General features: G+C 40.9%; 1 protein-coding gene across 3 annotated transcripts in view; it reads right to left on the reverse strand.

Annotated features, from left to right (window-relative positions):
* Positions 1-14,132, reverse strand: part of LOC115141434 (receptor-type tyrosine-protein phosphatase U) — a 272,604-nt gene that overhangs the window by 206,462 nt on the left and 52,010 nt on the right. For 2 of the 3 annotated variants that reach the window (XM_029680301.2, XM_029680299.2), the window contains exon 2: positions 7,471-7,602. In XM_029680301.2, coding sequence (XP_029536161.1) covers positions 7,471-7,602 — 132 coding nt within the window. The remainder of the gene's footprint in view (positions 1-7,470; positions 7,603-14,132) is intronic. The other variant, XM_065000165.1, reaches the window with a different exon arrangement.

The raw sequence follows: 14,132 nt of genomic DNA on the forward strand, positions 1-14,132 counted from the left end.
GTGTGTGTGCGCCTATGTTTGTATTGCTTCACAGTCCCTGCTGTTCCATAAGGTTTTTTTAAATCTAATTTTACTACTTGCATGAGTTACTTGAAGTTACTTGATGTGGAATAGAGTTCAATCTCATGGCTTTATGTAGTACTCTGAGCCTACCATAGTCTTGTGGGGTTTGCATGGGTGCATTCCTGGGTGCATTTAAAGTCAAACTTTCCTCCACTTTGAGCCAGGAGAGATTGACATGCATATTATTAATATAAGCTATCTGTGTAGCTATCGCAATTTTCCTAAGTCCTTTTTTGTGGCACCTGACCACATGACTGAACAGTAGTCCAGGTGCGAAAAAACTAGGGCCTGTAGGATCTGTCTTGTTGACAGTGCTGTCAAGAAGGTAGAGCAGTGCCCTGTCATGGACATACAACAGTAGCCAAGATGGGGGGGAGTAGCAAAATGTTTCGACCATAATAGTTTACAAACCAGGGTTACTCCAAGCAGTTTAGTCACCTCAACTTGCTCAATTTCCACATTATTTATTACAAGATTTAGCTGAGGTTTAGGGTTTAGTGAATGATTTGTCCCAAATACAATGCTTTTAGTTTTAGAAATATTTAGGGCAAACTTATTCCTTGCCAGCCACTCTGAAACTAACTGAAGCTCTTTAAGTGTTGCAGTCATTTCAGTTGCTGTAGTAGCTGACATGTATAGTGTTGAGTTGTCTGCATACATAGACACTGGCTTTCCTCAAAGCCAGGGGCAATTCATTAGTAGAGATTGAAAATAGTAAATGGGCCTAGACAGCTGCAGGGAATTGATTCTAATCTAATCGGGGAATTCCTGATTCTACCTGAATTATGTTGGAGAGGCTTCCATTAAAGAACCCACTCTGTGTTCTGTTAGACAGGTAACTCTTTATCCACAATATAGCAGGGGGAGTAAAGCCATAACACAAACGTTTTTCCAGCAGTAGACTTTGATTGATAATGTCAAAGGTTGCACTGAAGTCTAACAAAACAGCCCCCTCAATCTTTTTCTCATCAATTTTTCTCAGCCAATCAGTCATTTGTGTAAGTGCTGTGCTTGTCGAAAGTCTGTCTCTATATCCATGCTGAAAGTTTGTTCCAGAAGTTTACTAAGGTTTGGTAACAGGCTGATTGGTCAGCTATTTGAGCCATTAAAGGGGGATTTACTATACTTAGGTAGCGGAATGACTTGTGCTTCCCTCTAAGCCTGTGGGCACACACATTCTTTGTCCCCGTTTGTCCCCTTGCTCCTGTCTGTTCTTGTTCCTCCCAGTTTTGACCTTTCTGCCTGCCCTGATCCTAAGACTGCCTGCCGTTCCAGACCTGTTGGACCCTTTCTGGATTTCTGACCTCTGTCTGCCCTGGACCTGTCGTTTGCCTGCCTCTGTACTAGAAATAAACATTTGTTACTTCGACACTGTCTGCACCTGGGTCATACCCGAACCCTGATAGTTTCATAGTATAGTTTCTTCTTCTTTTTATTCAGTTTAGTCACATGATTTCTCAATTTGCAATACATTTGCTAACAGGTTGTGCAGCCAGACTTATTTGCCATTCTTTTTGCCTCATCCTTCTCGTCCATACAATTGTTCAATTCCTCATCAATCCACGTGGATTTAACTGTTTTTACAGTCATTTTCTTAATGGGTGCATGCTTATTAGCAACTGGAATAAGGAATTTCATAAATGTGTCAAGTGTAGTGTCTGTTTTCTCATCTTTACACACCACGGACCAACATATATTCTTTTCATCAATAACATAGGAATAACTACAAAACTTCTTGTATGACCTCTTTTGAACTCTCATTCCTGTACTGTTTGTAAGTACCCTGGTAGGTTGACTGATAGCTTTTTCTGGAGTGGGCAGCTTGATGAAAGCCAGTCAATATTTAACTCACCCAGAAAATATACCTCTCTGTTGATATCACATACATGATCAAGCATTTCACACATGTTATCCAGATACTGACTGTTAGCACTTGGTGGTCTATAGCAGCTTCCCACAAGAATGGCCTTTAGGTGAGGCTGTTGAACCTGTAGCCAGTATTTAACATTATATTGTCTCTAAGCTTTACAGGAATATGGTTCTTTATATAGACCACAACAGTGCCTCCATTGGCATGTGTCTTTTCGGTAAATTGTATAACCATATATTGCTACCACTGTATCATCAAAGGTGACGATGAACCTGTAGCCATATTACTTTAACAGTATTTGACATGATATCCTCTCTAAGCTTTACAAGAATGTGGTTAATAAATGTCCTATTATTCTATTCACTTGATTGTAGTGAGTCTTGTGTTGTCTGTCTCAGCACAGCTTATTTTATCTTTCTTAATATCCATTTTTGTATCAGCCAACCGTTTGTCCTATTCTATTATGTAATTATGATGTCTTGGGGGGTTTCTTTCAAGTTTATTTTGCATCTATAACTTTTTTTCATTTTCAATTTTTTTTTTTAAATGACTCCATACTATTCTCTACACATTGCACAACGTTCCTGCCACACCTCTCACACAGTGAGACATCATTGGTTGACTGATTGATTGACTAAGACAAAGGTCAGTGGTCTAATCACTCCTCTCAGGCAGTCGGCTTGAAGAGCTGCAACCTTGCCCATAAGCTTCAATAGCACAGCTGTAAATACTGTAACCTCCCCCCTCTCTTTCTGTCTGTTCCCCCAAGGTGCTTGTTAATGTGGGGGTCGGATGATCGGTGCATTTTATGAAGTGCGCATGCAGTTCCATTCTCCATGTGGCAGCATCCAGCAGAGACGCATGAAACTGTACATTTCTGTCTGCTCCTGCCCTGCAAACCTGGTTAACATAAGTTATCCCACGGGTTAGTGGGGGAATAGACACCACTGTGGGATATGACTGCTTGATTAAAGACATGCTGGACATTTCATGGTTGATTTGCATATGGCCACACATTCCTGATGAGGCCGACGCCGCTCGACGCCACACCCATTTATGCTGAATCCCATTAACCTCTGCGCACGGAACCCACTAGCGGGCTGAAATTCCACAACATACGGTGATCGCTACATAAATAGTCATATTAAACATGAATGAAAATACAAGTGTCTCACATGTATCGAAAGCCTAGAATTTTGCTAATCCAACTGCGTTGTCAGATTTTAAAAAGTATTTACTGCGAAAGAATACGATGCGATTATCTGAGCATAGAGCCCCATAAAAAAACAAAAATTTTAACCAGCACAGGCGTAACATATTCACAAACTGCATTAAAATAAATTGTTTACCTTTGACGATCTTCGTCTGTTTTCAATTCCAATGCTCATTGTTACACAATTAATGATCTTTTGTTTGATAAAATCCGTTTTTATAGCCTAACACGAAACATTTTGTGAACCGCTTGTGTCGTGAATTCCGTCTCATTCCATTTTCGACGACACATTCCAGGTAAATAACCCACACAGAACGTGACTTTTCCAGTCATGTTTGGTTTCACTGCAATCAACTGGTTCGTTTGTAACACAATCAAACGTGATGGGCCATTTGACTGAAAGAAACCGATTTGAAGACAACAAGTCATGACATCATTGTGCACCAATGATTTGCCCACTGTTTCATTGATTGACTGTCTTAACCAAATGACCACTGATCGTCTTGAAATCTAGCTGGGTAGATAGCCAATGAGCTGAGCTAAACGGCAATAGGCCATGTTTATGTGTTGCAAGACTAACCCGTGTAGTAAGCTCCAGCGTAAAGTGAGTCATTCGCTATTGAAGTTTCATACCGGAAGGAGAAACACATATTACGCACTGCATTGTTTTGTAAACGCGCAGATTCAGCTGTTTATATATCAATCATTATGGCGACTAAGTCAGGGAAAGCTAAATCTAAGTCCAGATATACAGATGTACACACAATTTTAGAATAAATTGATTGGGAAGGTGAGACAGAGATTGTTGTAGGACGATTCATTTAGCGATTGTGGAGGAATATTTTTTAAACGGGAGAGGACATCGTCTTATCATGCTAATGCCCTTGTTTGAAAATATTTTAGTGATTATTTTATTTTAGAAGCAATAAATAAACATGTAATGTCATAAAATGTGAGATGCGTGTGTCTGCCGCCCCACCCCAACCCACATGAATTAGCCTATTTGAGGCTGTTGAGGGGAGGGCAGGCCCACACAACAATGGCCAAAGTGAAATGGAGACAGTAGATACAGCTGGTCTGTTGTAATATAATAAAGACAGTAGATCTAGCTGGTCTGTCATAATATAATAGAGACAGTAGATCTAGCTGAAATGTCATAATATAAAAAGAGACAGTAGATCTAGCAGGTCATAATAATGTATTCAACCTTATGTTCCCTGTACTCTCTATATACACTGCTCAAAAAAATACAGGGAACACTTAAACAACACAATGTAACTCCAAGTCAATCACACTTCTGTGAAATCAAACTGCCCACTTAGGAAGCAACACTGATTGACAATAAATTGCACATGCTGTTGTGCAAATGGAATAGACAACAGGTGGAAATTATAGGCAATTAACAAGACACCCCCAATAAAGGAGTGGTTCTGCAGGTGGGGACCACAGACCACTTCTCAGCTCCTATGCTTCCTGAATGATGTTTTGGTCACTTTTGAATACTGGCGGTGCTTTCACTCTAGTGGTAGCATGAGACGGAGTCTACAACCCACACAAGTGGCTCAGGTAGTGCAGCTCATCCAGGATGACACATCAATGCGAGCTGTGGCAAGAAGGTTTGCTGTGTCTGTCAGCGTAGTGTCCAGAGCATGGAGACGCTACCAGGAGACAGGCCAGTACATCAGGAGACGTGGAGGAGGCCGTAGGAGGGCAACAACCCAGCAGCAGGACCGCTACCTCCGCCTTTGTGCAAGGAGGAGCACTGCCAGAACTCTGCAAAATGACCTCCAGCAGGCCACAAATGTGCATGTGTCTGCTCAAACGGTCAGAAACAGACTCCATGAGGGTGGTATGAGTGCCTGACGTCCACAGGTGGGGGTTGTGCTTACAGCCCAACACTGTGCAGGATGTTTGGCATTTGCCAGAGAACACCAAGATTGGCAAATTCGCCACTGGTGCCCTGTGCTCTTCACAGATGAAAGCAGGTTCACACTGAGCACGTGACAGACGTAACAGAGTCTGGAGACGCCGTGAAGAACGTTCTGGTGCCTGCAACATCCTCCAGCATGACCGGTTTGGCGGTGGGTCAGTCATGGTGTGGGGTGGCATTTCTTTGGGGGGCCGCACAGCCCTCCATGTGCTCACCAGAGGTAGCCTGACTGTCATTAGGTACCGAGATGAGATCCTCAGACCCCTTGTGAGACCATATGCTGGTGCGGTTGGCCCTGGGTTCCTCCTAATGCAAGACAATGCTAGACCTCATGTGGCTGGAGTGTGTCAGCAGTTCCTGCAAGAGGAAGGCATTGATGCTATGGACTGGCCCGCCCGTTCCCCAGACCTGAATCCAATTGAGCACATCTGGGACATCATGTCTCGCTCCATCCATCCACAGACAGACTGTCCAGGAGTTGGCGGATGCTTTAGTCCAGGTCTGGGAGGAGATCCCTCAGGAGACCATCCACCACCTCATCAGGAGCATGCCCAGGCGTTGTAGGGAGGTCATACAGGCACGTGGAGGCCACACACACTACTGAGCCTCATTTTGACTTGTTTTAAGGACATTACATCAAAGTTGGATCAGCCTGTAGTGTGGTTGTCCACTTTAATTTTGAGTGTGACTCCAAATCCAGACCTCCATGGGTTGATAAATTTGATTTCCATTGATAATTTGTGTGATTTTGTTGTCAGCACATTCAACTACGTAATGAAAAAAGTATTCAATAAGAATATTTCATTCATTCAGATCTAGGATGTGTTATTTTAGTGTTCCCTTTATTTTTTGAGCAGTGTATATACCTGTTTATTATACCTGTTGATACAGGGCTCATATGTGAAACTCTTCTAACTGAACATTATCTTTCACAGTGACACTGACTCCGAATGGGAGTCTTATCCGGTGTCCTGTGTGAATTTAAGTATGCTCTCTAATTCTCTCTTTCTCTCTCTCTGAGGACCTGAGCCCTGGGACCATGCGCCAGGACTACCTGGCATGATGACTCCTTGCTGTCCCCAGTCCACCTGGCCTTAGCACTGTTCCAGTTTCAACTGTTCTGCCTGCGGCTATGGAACCCTAAACTGTTCATTTTTACTCTTGAGGTGCTGTGCTGTTGCACCCTCTACAACGACTGTGATCTCCACCCGGCACAGCCAGAAGAGGACTGGCCACCCCTCATAGCCTGGTTCCTCTCTAGGTTTCTTCCTAGGTTTTTGCCTTTCTAGGGAGTTTTTCCTAGCCACCGTGGTTCTACACCTGCATTGCTTGCGGTTTGGGGTTTTAGGCTGGGGCTATATAAATAGATTTGATTTGATAGAGGACTGAGGGTCTTCCAAATATTGAAAGTGTGTAAATAGTTACCCATGTTATTTTGTAAATGTATATATAAATATATATATTTTTTCATATATTTTTTAATTCATAATTATTTTTTCCCCCATTTTTTTTTTCCTCAATTTTTTTGAGGGGGTGTGTTAGAATACCATTTTGGTATTTTGTATATAGTTATTTGGTTCAAAATGTATACCTTCACCAATTTGGCCACTTGGGTACATTTGGGCTACTTGTGTGGGACACCTGGGTGACTTCATGATAAATGTCATGTAGCACACTCATTTTGGAAGTTATCATTCTGAAACTTTGCACAAAGTACTGTTGCCCTCTTATATTTTTCACCGAAATTGTCCCTTATCATCCTATCTGAATGTTTGTTTTATCTTGTTCATTTTAAAGATGATGATACAAAAATAAAAATAAAAAACGTATCGTTTTTTTCATTGTTTTATCTAAACCATTGTGTTATATTCTCCTACATTCAATTCACATTTACACAAACTTCAGAGTGTTTTCTTTGAAATGGTACCAAGAATATGCATATCCTTGGTTCTGTGCCTGAGCTACAGGCTGTTAGATTTGGGTATGTCTTCAGGCGGGAATTGCACAAAGTAGGGGGGGGGGCTCTAAGAGGTTTTAATAATCCTAGGCAGGCTTCCACACTTTGAAGTTTTTCCAAAACACCCACAGCTTCTGGACAGCTTCAGCATCTCATTTGAACAAACATGCACCTAAGAAGAGCAGGCACTGTCTTTTTAGAAAGGCAGTGATGTTGGCTAGCACACTGATAATCTAAAGATTGTAATCCAGGGAGGATAACATCACACATTAAGACTCGAGATGTCTCACCCCCCAGTCCTTGTTTCTTATACTTGCTGATACAGATAACCCATCCACAAAGTGAAAGTGATACTTGCATTGGATACCATAGTGGATACCAGGTTAGCACCTGAGAATACTTCAATACTCTGAAGCATAATAAGAGCAGGAACTCACCACGCAGGAGGTCAGAAGAGGCGTAGGGTGAGTTGTGTGTCCTGAAGAGCTGCCAGTCAAAGTCATCCTCCTCCCCTTGGGTGAAGTCACACAGACTGGGCTCAGAATCCTCGTCAAAGGTGCAGCCTGCTGCTGAGGAGAGAGAGAAGGAGATGACATTAAGTGGGACGTCACACATGATGAAGTAAATGGCATTCAATATCAAGGGATTAATGAATTATATTTTTTTATGGACTGCACATAATCACATTTAATTAGATTTCATAGGATTGAAAAGATTTAAGCCCAAAATGGACACACAGTTCAGCCATGGCTACCATAAATCAGTAATTGCATCTGATTTTGTATTTTCCTGATGATAACATGAAGCTCCATAGAGAATAAAGGGATTGTTGCAGTAGGTGAGAACCCACCATCAATCCCCAACAACACCTGCCTTCACTTCAGAAACGTTCCACTATCAGTAGTTATTATTACAGTGTTGTTGTGTACTGGCTCATTTGGGCTATATTTCACCACGATATCCCTAACCCTAACCCTCTTTCTATTACTAGTAAACGTAAATTAAATAATTAACAAACCCGTTTGAAAAACTAACTATACTGAAACCATTATTTAAATTTTTTTTAAATAAATTAAAATAAAAACCATTATGAATTATGGTCAGCTTTTTTTGTAATGGGGTTTTTAAGCTTCTGAATCTGGCAGGTCACATTGAGATTGGCTTTATAATTTCAAGGTAGATTCGGCGAGATGACGTTGCCAGGAACAGCACCGCAGATGCGGGCGAGTTTGAGTGGTAAGGCTAAAGCAACTGACTGTAGACGACAAGTCGGGGTAGGTGCATCTACTGAAAGTCAGACACTAATGTGGTTTTCCAACAGCAAGGCTAAGATCAACATGGCAGTGTTGCCATTGTTTATAATGTCTGAATATCAAATGTATTTGTGTGTATATATATATATATATTATATATGCACTGTACATATACAGTACCTTCGCAAAGTATTCCATTTTGTTACGTTACAGCCTTATTCTAAAATTGATTAAAATAATAATAATCCACAGCAATCTACAAACCATATCCCATGATGGAAAAGAGAAAACAGGTTAAGAAAGTTTTTCGCACTATTGGTTAGAGCCTGTAAGTAAGCATTTCACTGTAAGGTTGTATTCGGCGCACGTGCCAAATAAACTTTGATTTGAGCACCTTATGCATTACTACCCCACAGTGGAAAGAACTGACATCCCCCAAAACACAAAAACTATAAAAATACATAAATGGCTCCTAGCCTCCCATGCATAGGCTACTTTCTGTCCCACACACCAAAACTAAATAATATGAAAACAAAATAAATGTTTTTAGAAAACTTTAGCTAAATAAAAATGAGTAAAATGGATCGGAAAACTAACCGAAACAACAAAAAACTTTAAACTAATAGAAATAAAAACAAATATAAAAACACAAACCTTGCAACACACACACACACATAAACACACAGATCCTGGCAAAGGCAATGATGGCCCCCTGCTTTTGTAAAGAATTCCCCTTCCCATAAAACACAAACAAACTACAGCGCACATGCCCTAAGCACAGCCACATAAACACACACACTAATAACGTTGGGGAGGGAGAGAGGGATGGCAACCAGGGGTCTGTGATTATTATTGTACTGTAATACATCACAACATGCTACATTCCACATACCAAAAAGCAAAATATTTCCAAATTATATTTAATAGCCAGAGCTTTTAAGGCCCTTGGGCATAATTTGCGTCCATCTCCTCTCACAGCATCTGTTGCCATCTCACACATTAGCCCAGTGTTGTGAAAATTACAGGCTAGAAGTGGGCAGCCACTGATTCCCCCAGCCAGAGTTGGAGCGCGACAGTGAGAGCCTAGAGACGTATCGGGGCTACTGATGGGGAGGACTAGAACCAGACCCTCAAGGTCACCCTGCTGGTCCACTGCTTTATTAACACTCATTCTGGACTCTAATCCACCATTAAGCAAATGGTTCAAATTTGACCATTTTGCCATTAAGCAGCAGACGCACGGACTACAGTCAGCTTCAAAGCAATTTTACAGCTGATGAACAAGAGGACACCAAAACCATTACAGATCATTGGCAATTTTGTTGTCTGGAAGTTCAAATATTATAGGCAATCATAAAAAAACTAGGTTTGGTCTACTAACTAGATGGTTCATTCCAAGCCTGTAAGAACAGATAGCAGACGTACTGTGGACTTAAGGAATTACGTATTAAGCTGCCAGACGAATCGTCTGCCAGACGATTTATTCAGTGGCGCGCAAACGCACAGGAGTCAGCCTTGCTCACCTCCTCCAACCTCCATTACATTTCGATGATAATATGCTAAAACTGGAAACTCTATAGCATTGTAATTGGTAGCAGAGAATAGTAGCAGCCCAGCCAGAGAGCCAACAGAGTAATGAATGTTGAGTTGGGCTAGGTTTCTCCTCTTCTTCACCCCGGGGAGCTGATTTATGGCCCATGCTAAGCCGTTACTGAAGGGATCCACATGGCGCGGGCCAGAGGTTAATTGTCCTGCACAGGGATCTATTTCTAATAGAACAGCCAAAGATATGGGACTTGACACATCCAAACGCTGCCAGTATATTATTCCTTACTGGAGCTATAAATGAAGCATGCTGATTTCTCTCCACAGGGACTAATCAGGCGAGAGCTGGAGCATCAGAACTGGAGTGTCTTTTCTGCTCTGACTGGTCTATATAGTGTATGGCCCAGCCCAGCCTTCACATTTCAATTTTGCCCTCTATCTCTCTCCCTCGCGGTGTCTCTATCCCGCTAAGTAATTACATTATAATTTGGCATCAGGCACAGCGTGAACCTAAATATGATGTTTGAGACAGTGCCAAGGTTAAAAGGTGAAGTTTTAAAGTGCATTTACTTCCAATTCTATATATTTTGCCATGTCTAATGTGTATTCATGTGATATTTGAGTGACTCAAACATTATTACAAAATCTATGGGCTAACAAACCTAGCTGACATGGGCTAGTTGATCTGTTCCATTTCTGACAAGTTATAAATAGTTCAGCCCGCAGAGTATTTTGTGTAGCTTACTTACTTCTCGTGTTATTATTTCTTATTTTTATTTGTGTTTTTGTTCTACCTTATGTTATTTGTAGTACTACATTGATATTGATTACTGCATTGTTGGGTTTAATTTGTAAGTCGCTCTGGATAAGAGCGTCTGCTAAATGACTTAAATGTAAATGTAAATGTGATGATGCACTACACAATTTCGAAATGTCACCTTGTGTATTTTACTATTACAACTTTCAAGAGTTAAAAAACAAACAAAAAAACTGTGCGCCCCACAGTTTGGTAACCTCTGCCCTAGAAAAACTAAATGACTCTTCTAAACTTCAATTGAAATGGAACACATTACTGTACACTTTCTGTTTTTGTATCTTAAAATTCTTACCTGCTCAAATATGCTCAGAACTAGTCTTCTGTGTAAGTTATTGTTAGGAAAATTATGATATAATGACTGAACAATAGTCTTATTTTAAATAAAACTGTAACTAAGTAAACTTGTACTCTGTTTTATTATATCGGATTAACAATATGAGTTCATAAGAAGGGATTGTGTGACACGGACAAGGAATAATTAAAGTTAATGAATACCATTCCAACTAGGAAGAAAGGAATGGTTTGTGGATTAACTAAACAGATAAGGTAGTTAACCTATGGTTGAACCGACGAAACTGAGCTCTGGGGTGTTTTAGATAAGGCAGTGAGTACATTCCTAGGTGTTCTGTTAATTAGAACTGTCAGCTAAGTGGTGATCGATAATGTTGAGGGGTCAAAAGTTAATTCAGTTGTGTTGTGTGTCCTTTGTATGTGCTAGGGGGGTCAGAATGAACTTTTAAAGTTCCCTTTGTCTCGGTCGAGAGGAGGAGATTCATTTTACAAGCAATGAAATGACGTCATGTTATTGTAAATAAACTGTTGCTCGTGGTAACGTGGCAGCGCGCTCCGAGAATAAATTCTGTTACCTATTATTGATAAGACTGGTCTCCATCTATTTTATGCAAACAAGAATCTTACAAATTCTCATAAAATAGATTAATGAAAACACATTGGTATAATTAAATTACAGTAACAGTTATAATACCATCTATTTATAAGAGAATACATTAACCTGCATCCCCTTTATGAAAAGACGACCTCTTCAGCATCACAGTAATCATAAGAACTTCACAAATCCACTGGTACTGTTGCCACGACTCTCAGGGTATTACCAAAGAACAGAGCAAGGTGCAAACATAATAGAAAGTTGTCAGAAGCTCACAAGGATACAATGTCACTGAATAAAGATGTCATAGGTGGGCAATTTGTTCAACAATTTGCTCCCCCTTTGACATGTGCATCAAATCAGGGATTGGGCTGTCTGTCTCCCTGGATCATTCTATTCTCATATGTAGCTTCACAAATTAGACTTCACATGTCTTTGCTCATCTGTTTTGTGGCACCCCTGCTTTACCACATAATGAGGTGTTTGCTATGCACAGTTGGCATTGCTAGTGAATCTCTGATTATTCGTCTCCATTTACATATGCTGTATTCAGGGTGTAGCATGCATTTGCTCATTTAAGGGGACAGACACTTTCCGCTTGGATAGAGTCTTGGAGAAAATGCTGCTTATGTTATATAAAACAAACCAAGTGCCAAAGCAGATCCTAACATCAACACCACCGCCACCCAATTACACACACACGCGCACACACACACACACACACACACACAAATCCGCACACAAAGCCCAAACAAAATTCATATGCAACTTTAACCAATTCACAAACTTTTGCTCAGCCTTCTGCCCCTCTCATCTCTCAGCACACACCTCAGTTATAACTAGTTCACAGGCGCTATGGGTAATGAATCCCCACCGATTAAAATAAATGCTGGCGTCACCAAGCCACCTGGGAAACAAATTAAAGAGGATATGCTAACTAGCTGTCCACACGATTAGAAAATGAGCACACATCTGAGAGACCTGTGGAGAGACATTCCATACATGTTATTCTCCCAGTCCTTCATGGTCAGATCAGATGGTCAGGAAAAAACACAGTCCCTACTCATTTATTTTTACTTAACCATTAAGTCTCAATGAGGTCAAAATACCTATTTTTATCTCTCACACCTTCTTCACTGTTATGTGGATAGGGACACTTACCCATGCACACATCTTAACACTATATGGGGTCCATGTAGCTGGATCCAGATATTGTCTATTGTGTAACACCAGTTACAGGAGGATAGTGGTTGGCGAGGTTGCTGGTCTAATTTGCATTACATAAAATAGAGTGTCCATATTATTTAGTTATTTACACATCCATCCCCACTGCATACAACATTAAATAATGTATCTGGCTCCCCGGGCATTAATAATTCAGTCTAACCTCATAACCTCATAAGGATGATGGGGAATTCTCTCAACAGGCTGCTCCACTGCACTCATTCTTTGTCACTGAGTTGAATAGTATACACTGAGTGTACAATATATTAGGAACACCTGGTCTTTCCATGACATAGACTGACCAGGTGAATCCAGGTGAAAACTATGATCAATTATGTTCGGTCACTTGTTACATCCACTTCAAATCAGTGTAGATGAAGGGGGGAGAAAGGATAAAGAAGGATTTTTAAGCCTTGAGACGATTGAGACATTGATTGTGTACGTGTGCCATTAGGATCGTGAATGGGCAAAACAAAAGATTAAAGTATCTTTGAACAGGGTATGTGCACCAGTTTGAGTATGTCAAGAACTGCAATGCTGCCGGGTTTTTCACGCTCAACAGTTTCACATGTGTATCAAGAATGTTTCAAAAGGACATCCAGCCAACTGTGGGACTCGCTGGAGTCAACATGGGAAAGAATCCCGGTGGAAAACGTTTGACATGCCCCAACGAATTTAGGCTGGGGGGGTGCCACTCAATATTAGGAAAGTCTTCTTAATGTTTGGTACACTCAGTGTAGTCATATTGAAAGCTATTGTGGTTAGGTGCCCTCAGGTGCTGCTGTGAGGTCTCTGAGGCCATTTGCTTTTACATTAAATAAAACATTTAACAGTTTAAAAGACAACTCCAATCATCCTCAGTCCCTGAAGGTTTGTGATACACTCATACGTATGACAGCCATTATATTTAACCTCACAATTAAGTGTTTACCATTTCCTTTTAAGGACAACCAGGGCTACAAAAAGAATGCAAAGTAATTAGACATAAACAGTTGCAAATATCAATAAAAAAACATGGTTCCGCCAAAGCAAAAACCTAATAAAAATGTATTTATATAAATGTTAAGTACAGAAATGGTTTGCTCACTGGAAAATGAATCTCCAACTAGTCGGTGACAATTGTGCGGAGTTCAGAGTTTGTGACAGTAAATATGTGAGCTATTACAGTATGATTTCGTTAGAAGTGGTTCTTCTTCATAGAAGATCACAATAGTCTATGTAGAAGAACCCCTTCTTTGACCACTTTCATCGACGTGGCCCGCTACCAAGGATAGTGGGTTCTCCTTCTCCATGGCCGACGTGAGTGTTAACCCTCGCAAGGCTGCTGGCCCAGACGGCATCCCTAGCCGCGCCCTAAGAGCATGAGTAGACCAG

This window comes from Oncorhynchus nerka, linkage group LG14, assembly GCF_034236695.1.
Source record: "Oncorhynchus nerka isolate Pitt River linkage group LG14, Oner_Uvic_2.0, whole genome shotgun sequence".
NCBI classification, from domain to species: Eukaryota; Metazoa; Chordata; class Actinopteri; order Salmoniformes; family Salmonidae; genus Oncorhynchus; species Oncorhynchus nerka.